The following is a 16,923-nucleotide window of genomic DNA, read 5'->3' on the forward strand; positions in this document are numbered from 1 at the left end:
AATACACCACTATTGTTCAGAATCACCCTGCTGTCCGAAATCACCCCATCTAATGGCACTAATATATTTCTTTATATACGAATACCGGTACTATTACAACTTGTTTTAACAATTTTCTAAATTTGTATGGATAATTGTACTTACACTCTCGGTCTCCCAAAGCATGCCCAATAATCACCTAAGATTTGCATATCCCAGTAGAAAACCTTCACTGGAGTTTTTCGAGATAGCATCTTTGTCCTGAAAGAGATAGAAAAGAAAAAGATACAAAATTATTTGTTAAAATGGAATTAATGGAATTCTAGCAAACAAATTACTCCATCATTCTTTAGATAAAAAATCTGAAGAACTGCCCCTCCACCATGGTCTACAGACTGCAAATGTTGACCAAGTCAAGAATCTCCAAGATGAGGAGTTGGGCAAATGTTCATCGTACTTTCCTGCCTTTCCTGAATATGAAAATTTTAACTAAGCAGTTCGTAAATTTTCTAATTTCCTAGCCCAGTCAATGCAATATCTCCCTGGTCCAGAACATCCAGCAACCAAGTATTATGAGGCACACAAAAAAAGGAAAGAAACTAATGTTAGAACAAAATGATAGAACTTCATCAAATACCATTTGGTTGTCAACAAGGATTTGACAGGAAAAAAGGGAGAAATATACTCATGTGAAAATCCAGTATATATTAAAACCTGTGATGAAAAGCTGTCAGTTCGATCATTGAATGAAATAAGCCATCGTGTAAATCTAGTAAAAGAATATTTTAATACCTTAATGGTGGATTTTCTAATGCTAACAGGTGTGTTAAAGAAGAACAGAGAACAACTTTGTGAGAATCACATTGGAAAATGTATAAAGAAGTTCCCTGTCTATTTCCTACTGGATCTGTAATAGGAGCAGACATAATTGTGATCCAGTGTCAATCACATCGAGCTGTGGTGGTAGATCCAACTGTCCGTTTTGAGACAGACTTTAAACAAGCCAGCGTGATCAGCTCTGAAAAGAACATCTACGAACCATACATCCCGTACCTCAATAAACACTACAACTTAATATTCGGTTGCAAAGGCAGTGTAACCATGAAGGCAGTCTCATGAAGGAGTTGAGTACTCATCACCCTACGTTAGAGAACGTCAGTCAGCAACCTAAATCACCATCTCTCTTCTACATAGGTCACAGCATCTTATAGATTCTAATTTGTGCTATTTCAATATTGTTGTGGGTCACTTTATTCTATAGAGTAGTATGTATCTTTCTAATATTTTGGCTTTCATTTAGAATTCAGTCTCATGATCACTCACAATTTGTGAACTGATGTCTTGTAACAAAGGCTGCAATGTCTTATTTAAATGAGAGTTATGATGCTATGATAACATCTGATGATGTATGCTGTGCTATTAATGCAATGAAAATCAATACTTTGCCAGGCACTGATCGAGTTATGAGATCATTAAAACATTGTAAAGTTGTAAGTATTTAGCACCAATTTACACAAGAATATTGATAACCAATCAATTATTACTGATCTGCATTTAGGACAGTCGCCCAGGTGGCAGATTCCTTATTTGTTGTTTTCCTAGCCTTTTCTTAAATGATTGCAAAGAAATTGGAAATTTATTGAACATTTCCTTTGGTAAGTTATTCCAATACCTAACTCTCCTTCCTACAAATGAATATTTGCCCCAATTTGTCCTCTTGAATTCCAACTTTATCTTCATATTGTGACCTTTCCTACTTTTACAGATGCCACCCCAACTTATTTGTCTACTAATGTCATTCCAAGCCATTTCTCCACTGATGGCTTGGAACATACCATTTATGATAAAGATATTGATATTACTAAAGGGAACCTGAAATATTTGTTCTGAATGGCTAAATTTATAATACCAGTATAGTTGGTCCGTTATTGGACATTATAAATTTTCCAGTTAACTCATTCCTGGTTGCCAGCGTTTCGCCCCAGTGTGCTAAGTTGGGCTCATCAGTTGGTAAATAGCACACCTACCAAGATGCATGGCTAGTGCATACCGTGGAGGTCACTGTGTAGGCTACTTGGAGCCACCGGCAGTGCCAATGCACTATGAGACAATTTGTCTCATTTTCAAAAATTGATACCTGCCTGGCCATCAGATGATAAAGATATTGATTCCCATAGGGAACCTGAAATATTTGTTCTGAATGGGTAAATTTATAATACCAGTATAGTTGGTCCGTTATTGGACATCATAAATTTTCCAGCTAACTCATTCCTGGTTGCCTGCGTTTCGCCCCAGTGTGCTAAGTTGGGCTCACCGGTTGGTAAATAGCACACCTACCCAGACGCATGGCTAGTGCAACCAGTTGCTGTTTATGCAATCCAAAATTCCACAGCAGGTGATATTTTGCCACAAATTTTAATCCAGATGGCCTTGCAACTGGGAAAAATTGGCACCAGAATGGTTTAATAAAAGTTTAATAAAAAGGTGTGGATATTTAGGAATATATGGGAAAGAAGGGAAGGTCATATGCTTACTTTGTAACACTTTCAATGAAAGTAAGAGACTTCGCGGCTTTTCAGATGATGTACATATAATTAAGGGCATCAGAAATAATTTCCATGAGAAAAGTCAAGTCTATTGCAATAGTGGAGCTGTGGACTTCAAATCTATCGATTTAAATAACTTCCATAAATTTGCAGGTTTGAAATTTTGCCACCAACTAATGTCTGCACATTTAGTGCACTTTATTTCAGTGCATGAATGTGACACTTGCTTTTCAGTTATTGCAAATGGTATAAAGTTTCTTAGATTAACTAAGAGAGATTGGAAGACAGTGAACTGACAGAAACTTTCACTCTGAAGTTATATTACCTAATAGATGCATTAAATACTTCTATACCAGTAGGGGCTCTCTATAAAGATTCAATAGGGCATCAAGCCTTAATTAAGTGGAGAGACAACCTCAGAAGAAACAAGAACACTTTTGCTTCAGAAAGAACTCTTGAATCCCTAAAAATAAGAAATAAGAGCACTATACAGGTGTCCAAGTATTTATGGAATAATGAATTTTGATATGTGCCCACAGCAAAATTTAATCAAGATCCACTAAAATGGCACTTCAGAATATTATGCTCATTAAGTTGTGATGATCACACTTCAACAGTAGATTTTCTGAATTTACACATGTTGAAGTCTATTTATATCCTAACAAAACTTGCCCTGTCATCAGGTAGTAATTGTAAGCCCAAATCTGAATTGCAATTGATATAATTCATCATTCAAATGAGAATACTGGCTAAGAAGACAGAGGGGGCAAGTAAAGCTGTAGCTGCAAAAGCACAGAATCAAATAAGACAAGCGCTAGATTTTACTAAGAACATGGATGACCTCTTACCAGACTGGGAGAACAATTTAGGCTTACTTAATGCTGATAGCCACACTCTTGTTAAGGAGCATTTGATTTATTTTCTAAGAGGATATATATTATTATATGCATCCAAGGTCAAAAAATGTGTCAGCCTGCTCACAGAAAAGCCTACAGAAGAAATACTTACTGCAGCCCTCACATTTATTAGGGATATAGCAATAAATACAGCAATGACAGCACATTCCTCACCCATTCTTCAAGAGATGTTTTTAATGTGTTTGTGCAAGTTGAAAATGTCATGGAACAAAACTCTCCCGTGAATATAGTCTATGGGGCGATATATTTTATGCATGTTTAGACAGTTTACACGGTATGACAATTAATTCCAAAGAATTAGGTTGCTGTGATTGGTACCGGTACATATATTGGAAATTATCCCTAAACAGTTTTTACATTATGAGAAGTGTCTGTTTTATTTTAAGAAAGATTAGAAAGGAACTGAGATCTTCCAAGACCATAAAGTCTAGCTGGAATCTGTCTAACTAACTGACTTCTGGAATGGTAAGCAAAACCATCATATTGTATATGCAATAATTGTCTTAATTAGTATGCTGACTTGTAAGCTCAAGCTCTATTAGCTGAGGAACAGGACACCTAGCAGAGGGACCAATAAACTAGGGGAGAGATCGCACTTTCTCTATGGTTCCAGTGTATGGGACCTTCACCAGGATTACTAAATTAAAGAACAGGAAAAAATCCGGGTGATTTTCAACAAAAGAGTAGCATTACAAAGATGTTGCAAAATTTATGCTGAGAAGACTTGGGTGAAAGGAGACAAGCTGCTCGACTAAGCAGCATGTTCAGAGTTATGAGTGGAGAGGTGGCGTGGAATGACATTAGTAGATGATTAATTCTGAGTGGTGTTTTTAACGTAGGAAAGATCACAATATGAAGATCAAATTGAAATTCAGGAGGACAAATATTCATCTAGTAGCCTCCGTGGCACAGGCAACAGTGCGCTGGACTCTCACCGCTGGGTTCCGTGGTTCAAATCCTGGTCACTCCATGTGAGATTTGTGCTGGACAAAGCAAAGGTGGGACAGGTTTCTTTCTGGGTACTCTGTTTTTCCCTGTCAAATTTCATTCCAGCAACACTCTCCAATATAATTTCATTTCAACTATCATTTATTAATTATTTCCCCAAAGAAGTGTGACAGGCTTCGGCAGCTAGCAAAATTCCTATCCTCGCTGCAAGATGGGGCTTCATTCATTCCATTCCTGACCCGGTCGAATGCAGGTTCAATCAATTTTCAATCACTACTGATCTGCATTTAGGGCAGTCGCCCAGGTGGCAGATTCCCTATCTGTTGTTTTCCTAGCCTTTTCTTAAATGATTGCAAAGAAAGTGGAAATTTATTGAACATCTCCCTTGGTAAGTTATTCCAATCCCTAACTCCCCTTCCTATAAACAAATATTTGCCCCAATTTGTCCTCTTGAATTCCAACTTTATCTTCATATTGTGATCTTTCCTACTTTTAAAGACACCATCCAAACTTATTCGTCTATTGATGTCCTCCCACGCCATCTCTCCACTGACAGCTCAGAACATACCACTTAGTCAAGCAGCTCGTCTCCTTTCTCCCAAGTCTTCCCAGCCCAAACTTTGCAACATTTTTGTAACGCTACTCTTTTGTCAGAAATCGTCCAGAACAAATCGAGCTGCTTTTCTTTGGATTTTTTCCAGTTCCTGAATCAAGTAATCCTGGTAAGGGTCCCATACACTGGAACCATACTCAAGTTGAGGTCTCATCAGAGACAAATATGCTCTCTCCTTTACATCCATACTACAACCCCTAAATACCCTCATAACCATGTGCAGAGATCTGTACCCTTTATTTACAATCACATTTATGTGATTACCCCAATGAAGATGTTATATTTATACCTAGGTGTTTACAATGATCCCCAAAGGGAACTTTCACCCCATCAACGCAGTAATTAAAACTGAGAGGACTTTTCCTATGACTGGAAACAGGCTGTGGATTTCCAAATATTCTTTTATAGGAAGAGTTAGAGATTGAAATAATTTACCAAGGGAGATGTTCGATAAATCTCTAAATTCTTTGAAATTATATAAGACTAGGTAAACAATTGATAGGGAATGTGTCACCTTGGTGACTGCACTGAATGCAGATCTAGGTAGATAGGTAGATAGGTAGGTAGGTAGGTGGGTGGGTAGGTAGGTATGTAGGTAGGTAGGTAGGTAGGTAGTGTCAACATAAGGTGCTGGAAGAGTGAGCATGATTTTCACTCCATTCAATTATCTAATTCTTTCTACCACAGGTTTCCTCATTCTCATCTTCCATTTCTTCTTTTTCTCTATTTTTGACCTTTTATTATCCATCAAATTGAGTCATGCTGTCAAGTAACTGAGTATCGATTTCAAAAGTTCCATATTGACATCTTCACAAATACTCAGTCAATACAAGGTCCACAGATAACAACCTAAAGAAATGTTGCTTCCAGTTCCATTGGATCGATAATCAGCAGAGGCCTTCTTTTCTCAACATGATTAATTTCTTCAATGAAGATTTTTGCAGGAAAGTGGCCAATTCTGGTCACATCTTCCAAAACGGTGAATACGGCCTGATACAACTAATCATAGTACACAAAGCAATGGGTACAACCTCACTCCTTATTTCCCAAGTACGCCTCTTCAATGACGGATCATCTGCAAACTTTAAACATTTGATTTCCTCACATGTTATTCTTTTTCCAAATTCTTTCATGTCCTTTACCATCTACTCTATACAAACGGTAAAAGTAAGAAGACTAATTGCAGCCCTGCCTCATCCTTCTCTGCTCTGTAATACAACATCGTAAGATAAGTCCAGATTGTCATTCTGAAAAACACTAAAATTCATTGCACATTTTTATGAACACATTTGTACAATAGCCTTCTTGGGTCTTGTACTTGAAGGTGTTTCCACTGGGTAATTTCCTTTTTTGTCTATTCCAAATGGAACCAGGTTTAATTGCATTGGATGACTTTGGCCCAAAAATCTGGTTCTCACTGAAGCCTCCCTCCTTCCATTGTTCACATGCCATCACACAGCGAGCTTTCTGTTCATCGTTTATCACACGAGGTGCCCACTTCATAACAACTTTGTGATAGCCAACATATATAACGTACATAATGTAGTCAACATTGCATATGAGTTCTTCAGTTGATCCATTACTGCTCCCTATGCAATCGATATACAACAATCTTCTCACACAATTACATCATTTGTGTTGACACTGACATCCATCTTCGAAGTTAAGGGACGTCTGGGGTGTGGGACATCTTTGAAGTCAGTTTTTCCCCTCCCTAAATCATTTATGCCACTTTTTCCCAGTAGGATGCATGCTGCAACATTTCCACAGTCTGTGATGGAGTTTTATCATGGAGAATGCAAAATCTAATTGATGCACACTGCTGCAACGTAAGTTCCAACCTGGGTGCAGTTAACATGTTCTTTCACTTTGACTGTTTCCCTCCAGCTAAAAACCTTCAGGCACATGAAGTGCATGGTATTGTGTCACTCAAGGTCAGGGCTCTCCAGTACTGTCAACACCAAATCCAAGCGTGGGAGCATTGAACAGCAATAAAATCATTCTGGTTTTTTCTTTTTTTATGCTTTATAGTTGTGGTAAAAATAAACAATGATACAAATTCACTACTGTTCTCTATTTCTTTAGACTGCTTTCAATTGCTTTTGAATGACTGTTTTCAATATGGACCCCTTACTGTTGTTTTTGAATAACTATTCTCACTACTAAAACTGAAAGAACGGTACTCCAACGAGGTCCTGTATTTACTATTAGAAATGGCCAGAAATCAGTATCATTGATCTTTGTTAACACAAAAACTTGTCTTAATTATTCCTACTAGAACCTGATTCTGAATTTCCAAACAAAATCATACAGTTGATTATTATGAGAAATACTAAGGAAATATTTCATATAATTACCAGTACATCAATTTTTAAATAAATTGTTTACTTACTCAGCTCGTGGACTGAATGATATGGGAGCTAATCCAGGAGGAGCTCCAAGCACTTTCTGAGAGCCTGTATAGATCACATCTATCTCCCACTTGTCAGTGTAAATTGGTACACCTCCAAGGGCAGCCACAGTATCCACAACAAATAAACAGTTATACCTGCAGAAAAGAAATGAATTGTACAACAATGGTACACAGAAACTATATTATTCTGATCATCAAATGAATATTAATTACACTGCTCAAAAGAGAAATTTAGTAAGGTATTTAGATGTCTCTAACTACATTGTACGAATGCATAGTGGGATGGTGTTTGGACTATTACAGCCATAACAAGTCCAGTTTACACAATAGAGAGCTCCACCATCATCTGGATGTTTGGGAGGTATCAGTGTCAGTTGAAAGGTAGGCCTACAAGTGCCTCAATTCAAAGTGTTTGTGAAGGTTGGCCTGTGTGGGGTGTAGTGTTCACAAGTCATGGCTAATCGTGCAGACCAAGATAGGCATCACAGGAAGCAGTAGCCATCAAATGAAGCTACTTATGCACTTGCACTGCTTCAAGAAGGCTACTTGCAGATGAAAGCTGCCAGAATGATAGGGTTCACTCAGAATACAATTTGTTATCTGTGGAAACATACGCTTCCAGGAGAATGGAAGTGTTGCCGGGGACCCTGGTATAGGCCACCAAAGGAAAACAACTCAATGTCAGGATCAGTTTGTGCATCAAAAAGCTGTCCAAAACAACCAAGTTACAGCAAAAGTGCTACAAGTTGACCTACAGCAGGCTTCTGGAGTACGAGTTTGTGACCAGACAGTCAGATACAAGCTTTGAGAGGTCATTTTAAGATTCCAACGACCTGTTTAAGTACCTGCACTGGACAGACGGCATTGTGGCAGGAGAATGCAGCTTAAGAGAGATCATCTGCACTGGTTGCTAAAACACTGGCATACTCTGCTGTTTGCAGATGAATTTCATTTCACGTTATATCACATTATATCAGTCAGATGATCATCTGCAAGTCTGGAGAAGACATAGGGAGAAATTTCATCGGACAGTTGAAATAAAATGCAGCCATTCAATCAATCACCACTGATCTGTCGCCCATGTGGCAGATTCCCTATCTGTTGTATACCTAGTCTTTTCTTAAATTATTGCAAAGAATTTGGAAATTTATTGAACATCTCCCTTGGTAGATTATTCCAATCCCTAACTCCTCTTCCTATAAACAAATATTTGTAGGATCTTCCATTACATACGTAGGTGGATCTGTTGTGACATGTGCATGTGTTGATAAAAAAACCAATCTCTGGATCATTTGCAATGGATCCTTAACTGCTCAATGGAACATTGATGAGATCTTAATGCTACAAGTGATGCCTCATGTGAGGCTACTTGGAGGAAATACAGTACCCACGCATAATAAATCTAGAGTTCCTGATGCCAACATTGCTCGGAGATACCCGCAAGAGCACCACATGCAAAAAATGGAGTGGCCATTCAGAAGTTTCAGCTTGAATGCAATCGAACAAATCTGGGACAGACTGGAGCAACGCATCTGAGCGATAAATCCACCACCCCAAACACTACAAGTCTGGGACAAACTGGAGGAATGTATCTGAGCAAGAAATCCACCACCCCAAACATTACAAGTCCTTGAAGATGCCCTTTCAGAAGGATGTGGACACTTGACTCAATGGATCATGCGGTGCCTTGTGAGAAGCATGAGAAGGTGTTGTGAACCTGTTATCAATGTGAGGGGTGGCAATACTCCTTACTAAGACACTTAATTACCATATAGCCATTTTGGTGTATGACCAGGGGCCACTTTCTTTATGACAGATCGTGTAATGACTTTGTGTATTGAGTGTCCAAAGAAGGCTTTTTCATTTCAATTGTTAACTGCTGCTGCGAAGAAGGCTAATTTTCACTGTGCGTCAATTTTCTTTTCAATATCTATGCATATCACGGAGAAATGAACATATAAAAAGTTACTAAATGTGTTTTTTGTGCAGTGTATACCATAGATAATGCAGTTTCATTAGAAATAATCTCTGAATCCTATTGGACAACTAGGTGTGATTTGCTCAATCACCACAAAAGGCTTTCAGTTTCCATCACGTTATAAGTATCATATATGTAAACAAATTGTATTTATGGCCTATTGTGTAATTTTGTGTATCAAATCAAATCAAAATCTCTTTATTTGCAAATGAGGTGTCTACCTCGGTAGCAAATGGTACACTAAAATACATTATTGTCAAGCACTAAATATTAAATTAACAATAGAAGAAAATTTTCCTATAATACAATATTATACAATTTATGCCAACAATATTTTCTATTAAACACAGCTCATCCTTAATAAATTTATATTGTTTAAGAAATTCTACTTATAATATCTCCTGTACTACTTACAAATATAGTCAACTGATATACAGTATGTGGAATGACTTCAAATGATACTATACAACTGGTATAAGATTAAAATTTACGTTGCATTTATATACTTTTTTTACCCATTCTGGAACCTAAGTAGCATAACGACTTGCTGCGTCTTAACCAGAGCCCCTTTTGCCACCACTTTTCAGAGTTCCTGATGGGCCTTCACAGCTGCCGTAGTGGTCCCAGGGCCCTCAAAGTCCCCACTGTACTTCATCCTTACAGGCAGTCCCCTACTTTGGCTGTCCAAACTCCTTAGACCAGGGGATGGAATTAATTTATTCACACACATTTTTTATTTACATTAACCTGCACTGGTCGAATGCCCTCTAACATTTCATTTATTTTCTCTGTTGCTGTTTATTCTCTTCTTGAATATCTGTAAAGATTTCGGAAAAGGATCAAACACTACCCCTGATAAACTGTTCCACTCCTTCACACCCTTCCCAATGAATTAAAATTTACCCGAATCGCTTCTGCTAAAATTCCTCCTAATTTTATATTTGTGGTCAGTCCTGCCGATATAGCCTAATTATTTTCCAACTGAAGCCTCTCACAGATATCTCCCCATGCTTCTTCTACTGTATAAGCTCTATATAATCCTATAAGTCTAGTTTTCTCCCTTCTCTTACTTAAAGTTTCCCACCCAAGTTCCTTTAACATTTCTGATACACTACTCTTTCTCCTGAAATCCCCTGTTACAAATCTTGCTGCTTTCCTCTGCACACTATCTATTTCTTTTATTAGGTATTCTTGGTGAGGATCCCAAACACTGTTTGCATATTCCAATAACGGACGAACCATACTTAAGTAACTTTTCTCTTTCAATTCTTTGTTGCATCCTTTAAGTAGCCTCATTATGACATGCAACGATCTGTATGCTTTCCCAACAATGTCATCCACATGACCCTTCCAGTGCAAATTACTTTCAAATCTCACAACTAAGTATTTGCACTTGCCATCTTTTGGGATAACTACCTCATCCAAAGTATATTCAAATTCAGTTTTAAAACTCCTGTTTGTAAATGTTGCAACAGTTGATTTGCCTCCATTAACCTTCATATTATTCTCTTCAACCCATTGTTGGATACTCTCAAGGTCCCTTTGTAATTCTGAACAATCCTCAATGTTATTTATTTCCCTATAAACAATTATGTCATCTGCATACAATCTTATGTTTGATGTTATATTATTCCCTAAATCATTTACGTATATTAAGAAAAGTAATGGACCGATTATACTACCCTGTGCAATTCCCTTACAAACTTTTTCTTCCTGCGATACATTATTTCCTACTTTGACATTCTGAACCCTTGAATTTAGAAATGTTTTTATCCAACGTGTAACCCTTACGTCCAATCCTATTCCCTCCAATTTCTTTAATAATATTCCATGTTCCACTCTATCAAAGGCTTTGGAAAGATCTATGGCTATGCAATCTAACTGGCTTCCTGAATCCAATTGATCTGATATGTCCTGCTGAAATCCCACCAGTTGTGCCTCACAAGAAAATTTCTTTCTAAATCCATACTGGCTCCTCATGAACCAATTTTTATCATCACATAGTCCTCTGATGTACTTTGATATTAAACTCTCCAGTATTTTACAAACTATACTGGTCAGGCTGATTGGTCTGTAGTTCTCTGGTTTCCTTTTATCACTCTTTCCTTTATAAATTGGTATTATTATAGATTCCTTCCATTCCTTTGGTATTACATTATTATTTATGACATAGACAAAGAGAAATTTTAAATAAGGCACTATGTACCACCCCATTGTCTTTAATACTTCCCCAGTAATTTGATCACTTGCTGCTGCTTTTCCTTGCTGAAGCAGTTGGATTTCTCTGAAAATATCTTCATTTGTGAATGAGAAGCTTCTTGTTTCCCTCTGTGTCTCTCCCTCTCTATCTTCTGTTTCAGTTTCCAACTCCTGACAATCATCTACTGAATCTCTGAATTCCCTACTAAATAGGTTTGCTTTCTCAGTATCTGTTAAATAGTGTTCACCCCCTTCTCCCACCATTGTAGGAATTTGGATTCCTTTTCCTTTTTGATTCCTGATATATGAATACAGCTTTTGCCATTCCCTTTGTGGTCATTACCCTCTTGAAGTATGCCATTCATATAATTCTCTTTTGTTTCCTTTTTCACTCTATTCGGTTTCCTCATTAGCTGTTTTCTAGTTTCTCTACTCTCCCTACCCTCTTTGATTTTCCTGTTTACTATTCTACATTTTCTTTTTAATTTTCTTATTTCCCTTGTATAATAAACAGGGTGGAAGCCTCCGTGGCTCAGATGGCAGCGCGTTGTCCTCTCACCGCTGGATACCGTGGTTCAAATCCCGGTCGCTCCATGTGAGATTTGTGCTGGACAAAGCGGTGGCGGGACAGGTTTTTCTCCGGGTACTCTGGTTTTCCCTGTCATCTTTCATTCCAGCAACACTCTCCATTCTCATTTCATAGCATCTATCAGTCATTAATAAACCACTTTGGGAGTGGCGACCCCATCGTACTAATAGCCTCTATCAGCTTCATTCCATCCCTGACCCGGTCAATGACTGGAAAACAGGGTGTAGGTTTTCATTTTCAATAAACAGGGTCTGAGGTCATTTTACCCTTCTTAACAGGTACAAATCTCTTCTCTCCTTCCCAAATGATTCCTTTAAATTTAACCCAAAGTGTATGCACATTACTCCCTTCACTTATCCAACAACTGAATTGTGAATTCATCAACTTTAGTTTTTCTGTACAATTTCTTGTCTTGTGTGACCCTCTTATTAAGCCTTTTTGGTAGCAGTCCTACATCCATTATTACAGCCTTATGGTCACCTATTCCTTCAATCACCTCAGTTTTATCAACAATTTCCCATGGTTTAACCAAGAATACATCTAGTAAGTTATTGAGACGAGTCAGTTCTTGTACTACTTGTGTAAATCCTCCCTCCCAAATTAACTTATTTGCCAGTTTCTGTTCATGGGCTTCACTTGCAGCTCCGTCCCATTCAACTTCAGGTAAGTTTAGATCTCCCCCAATTATTACCATATCATTATTATTATTGTTTTTATGAGTATAATCTATTATTTTCTCAAATATTTCCATGTCTCTTTCCTCTCTTCCAGGCCTGTATGTTCCTATAATTCCCACCTCCTTCATATTATCACAAACTAATTTTATCCCTAATATTTCATCCCTTCCATCGGTAAACCATTCATGTGAACAATAAGTTTCCTTCACCAGAATAAACACACACACACCCCCTCCCTTTTTATCTCCTCGGTCTCTATGATAGACTGTGTACCCTTCTGGAAATCTCTATTACCCACCCGTTCTCTCAACCACGATTCCACTCCTATCATCACATCAGTCTCATAAGATTCCATCAATGTACTGAATTTTATTTATTTATTTACTAGACTCTGAAAGTTTACCAAGAGCAATCTCAGACCCCCTTCCTCCCTAAAACTTGACTGTTGTAATTGGGTAACTTGAAATTCCTTACTTTTCTGAGTTTCATTTTCTAGTTGACTGAGCTAGCTTGAAGTACCACTGGCTCTTTCTACTAGTTTTCCTGGTCAGTATTATAACACAAGGGAATTGCCTTTTTTACCGTACATATCTTAAGTTAATAAAATCTAGAACAATATTTGCTATCTTTCGTTTACCTGAATTGTTTAGATGGAGGCCATACTTTGTGTAACAGTGTCTCTCGAAACTGCTGCTATCAATAATTGTGTGCTCACATAATATGCTGAAGGCAGTGTTGTCAACTATCCCATATTTCCTGGGAAATCATGTATTTCAGCCATATATTGAGCAAAATCCTGGATCCCATACTTTTTTAAATGTTTCCCATAGTTTTACTCTTTTATTTATATTGAAGTTGAACATGTATGTTTATTGGCACGATCAGTGATGCAAATTGACATAATAAGCACACCAGTTGTTTTAATAAAGTAAAGGCCACTAAAAATAATTTTGTGCAATTTTATTTGTCATCATTCACATTTAATAGGTAGAGAATTTAATTTTTGAAACATTCAAGAAAATTGTAGACATCTCCTAGTTTGAGTTCAGAACTTGAATTTAGACCTTTAAAAAGTACTTAACAGCACTGAAATGGAAAGTGTGAGTGTTATATGAAGAATTGTGTAACTCTATTCAGAGGAAGGCAATACTTGTAAAATGTAGGTGTATGTTTTCCCTACTTTGAAAAGAAATAAATGTTTGGTTTTGTGTTTATACTAGTATCTAATTCAGAGACAGAAAGATTTTCTTCTCTAGTGAATAATACTCTTACTGCAGCCCTATTGTCAATATAAGTGCCTTCGATTGCTTTTAATAATCTACCCTAAATACCATAATCCCTCAGTATGGCTAACATCTTTTTCTTTGGAACTCTGTCATATGCCTTCTCTAGATCCATGAAACATACTGAGAATCTGATCCTGACAGCCCTTCTGTAGTCCAAACCCCAGGGGTGTAGCCGAGGGGTGGGAAGTGTGTGGGGGGTGGTTACTGGGGGTTAGAATCCCCCTCATGGAAATTTTACAAAAAGAAAATAAACAAAAACTAAAAATAAACTAAATAAACATTCAGAGACATTATTGTAGAACCAACAGATCTATAGAACAAGAACAATACGATCAATAACACGATCAAGAACACCAATTGGATTACTTTTATATTTCTAACATTGATCGTTCTTTACTTTAGTTATGGAATTACAAGATATTAGAATCATTCTGCATTGACGGTTTTCACTTTACAAAGGTGAAAAATGAGAGTATCCTCCTAATTCAATACATTATATATTTCGTCATTAGACGGAGTAAACAAATTCAAACATGTTTTGGCTCGTTTGAGCCACCTTCAGTGAAAAATGAGGGAGGGTTGAAATAATTTACATAATATAAGTTGAAAAAATGCTAAAAAACATAATGAAGGAGCAAATGAAAACAAACAAAAGAGAGCCTAGTTATGGAATGCATAAACAAAAATCATCGCCACCTGCTGCAGTCTGAAAGCATATCAACCAGAGAAGTTCCACGAGAGAATTAGGTCTCTCTGCTTCTCTTATACTCCCCAGCTACATCCACAATTATTCTAATCAATCTAGCCATCTAACCATCAAGGACAATAAGATAATGCAGATACTGTATCAAAAATCAAGCATGTAAGATACGATAAGGATAATGGAAAAAGAAGGGGAAGAAGGAAAAGGACGCTTCAACAAGATCATTTTGGGCTTGAATAGCACATACTGGGAATATTCAAAATTTATTGGCTTCCAGTACTGAAATTATTTGCTAGGTACAGAACCGTACTCAAATCTTAACATATAGTAAGTACATTACTTGTGACAAAGTGCACCATATCCCTGTACTGGCTGGAACACTCCTGTCGATGACTCTCCCACAGTAATAAAAAACAGTACAGGCCGATAAGTTGAAAGTGCCCTTTCTACTTCATCAATGGTGAAGTTCTCTCCTGCTGGTTTCTCCAGTCTTTGTACTACAGCTCCTAAATTCAAAAATCAACAAATACATTGAATTTTATGGAACTGATTTTTAATCCTCAAGTAGGTCATCAAAGAGGAAGCAGGTAAAGAAAGCTTAAAAGTATTACATGTAGGCCCCTATACATAGGTTAAACCCTATTAATAATAACTAGGCATGGTGATTTTTACCATTTTAGCATTTTGATTTGTACAATTAGCATTATATAGCATATATACATTTGTAAGTTAGGGTATTACATATATAACATTTTAAAGAAAAACATAGAATTTTAGTTCATTCTGGTTAACAGATAAAGGGGATTTTTTTGTATTTTCATAAAACTGTCCAGCCCCTTGGCTGAATGATCTACATTGAGGACTTCAGGCTTGATTTCCAGTCAGGTTGAGGATTTTGATTGTTTCTGGTTAATTCTTATAACTCAAGAACTTGGTGTCTGCATTTTTTCCAATACACTACTTTTCATATTCATACAATGCACTACACTACAAATCACCAAAGAAACATTCAATAGTGAATACATCCCTCCACATAGGGTTGGTGTTAGGAAGGATGTCCGGCCATAAAGCAGGGCCTAATCTATGTGTTTGACACAGTTTACACCCGCAACCCCACAGGATGTGGGAAAAGTGGCAGAAGAAGAATTTATTGCAAACAGATATAGGCTGAAGCTTAACATAGAAAGAAAAAACAAATTTATACTGATTCAAAATCAGAATAACAAAATACAAAATTAAGTTAAATTCCATTCATGCATCCGTGACACTGTTGAAAGAATTCACAAAACATACCTGAACATTTTCTTCTGTCATTTGTGTTCACTTATAATTAAATTGTATTTACTGAAATATCTTTCAGTGACTACAGCCTTGGTAGGACCCCAGATACAGTACACTACACAGCTTTTTGGGCAAACTCAGTGAGCTTAACAGCCAAAAGCATTTGCAGGCAGTCCAAGGATGCACAAACTCCTCAAGAAGAAAAATACAGAACATGAAGAAAACTTGTTTTGAATAAACTATTGGTTTCACATTTACGTACATCACATTTTAGTATAATTTTTTTCACTTTATCTTGTTTTTCAGTACACATTATGTCGTTAACGTACAGGTCAAGGAAAATGAAAATACAAAAGTACAAGCCTTTTGCATAATATCGCTATTACAGAAGATTACTACCCTTAACGTCTGGCTCATGGCTAAAGCATAACATAGGAAGAAAGAACTGGCCTTTGGTCACAGGGGTCCCGGATTTCATTCCCGGCAGGGTCGAAAATGTTAACAGTAATTGGTTAATTCCGCTAGCACAGAGGCTGAGTGTATGTGTCGTCTTCGTCATCATTTCATCCTCGTTCCTACGTGCAGGTCGCTTATGGGCGTCAAAAAGCCTGCATCTGGTGAGCCGAACTTGTCCTCAGACACTCCCAGCACTAAAAGCCATACTTCATTTCATTTACCACCCTTAATAATAATTTTTTTCTTATGAGGGAGTGTGGAAAATCCTTCATGAGACACTTGTGAAGGGTTCGCACTCCACAAGTGTGTGTGTGGGATTGTTACCCACTAAAAACCAC

The 16,923-nt window shown here is 37.3% G+C and overlaps 1 protein-coding gene across 1 annotated transcript in view; it reads right to left on the reverse strand.

The window, feature by feature from the left end:
- LOC136858247 (alanine--glyoxylate aminotransferase) overlaps nucleotides 1-16,923 on the reverse strand; it is a 98,873-nt gene that overhangs the window by 19,917 nt on the left and 62,033 nt on the right. Inside the window, exons 3-5 of the mRNA XM_067137647.2 lie at nucleotides 15,189-15,354; nucleotides 7,396-7,551; nucleotides 145-240 (exon numbers count right to left, since the gene is read on the reverse strand). Of these exons, the coding sequence (XP_066993748.1) occupies nucleotides 145-240; nucleotides 7,396-7,551; nucleotides 15,189-15,354 (418 nt within the window). The remainder of the gene's footprint in view (nucleotides 1-144; nucleotides 241-7,395; nucleotides 7,552-15,188; nucleotides 15,355-16,923) is intronic.

Source organism: Anabrus simplex, chromosome 1, assembly GCF_040414725.1.
Source record: "Anabrus simplex isolate iqAnaSimp1 chromosome 1, ASM4041472v1, whole genome shotgun sequence".
Taxonomy (NCBI): Eukaryota; Metazoa; Arthropoda; class Insecta; order Orthoptera; family Tettigoniidae; genus Anabrus; species Anabrus simplex.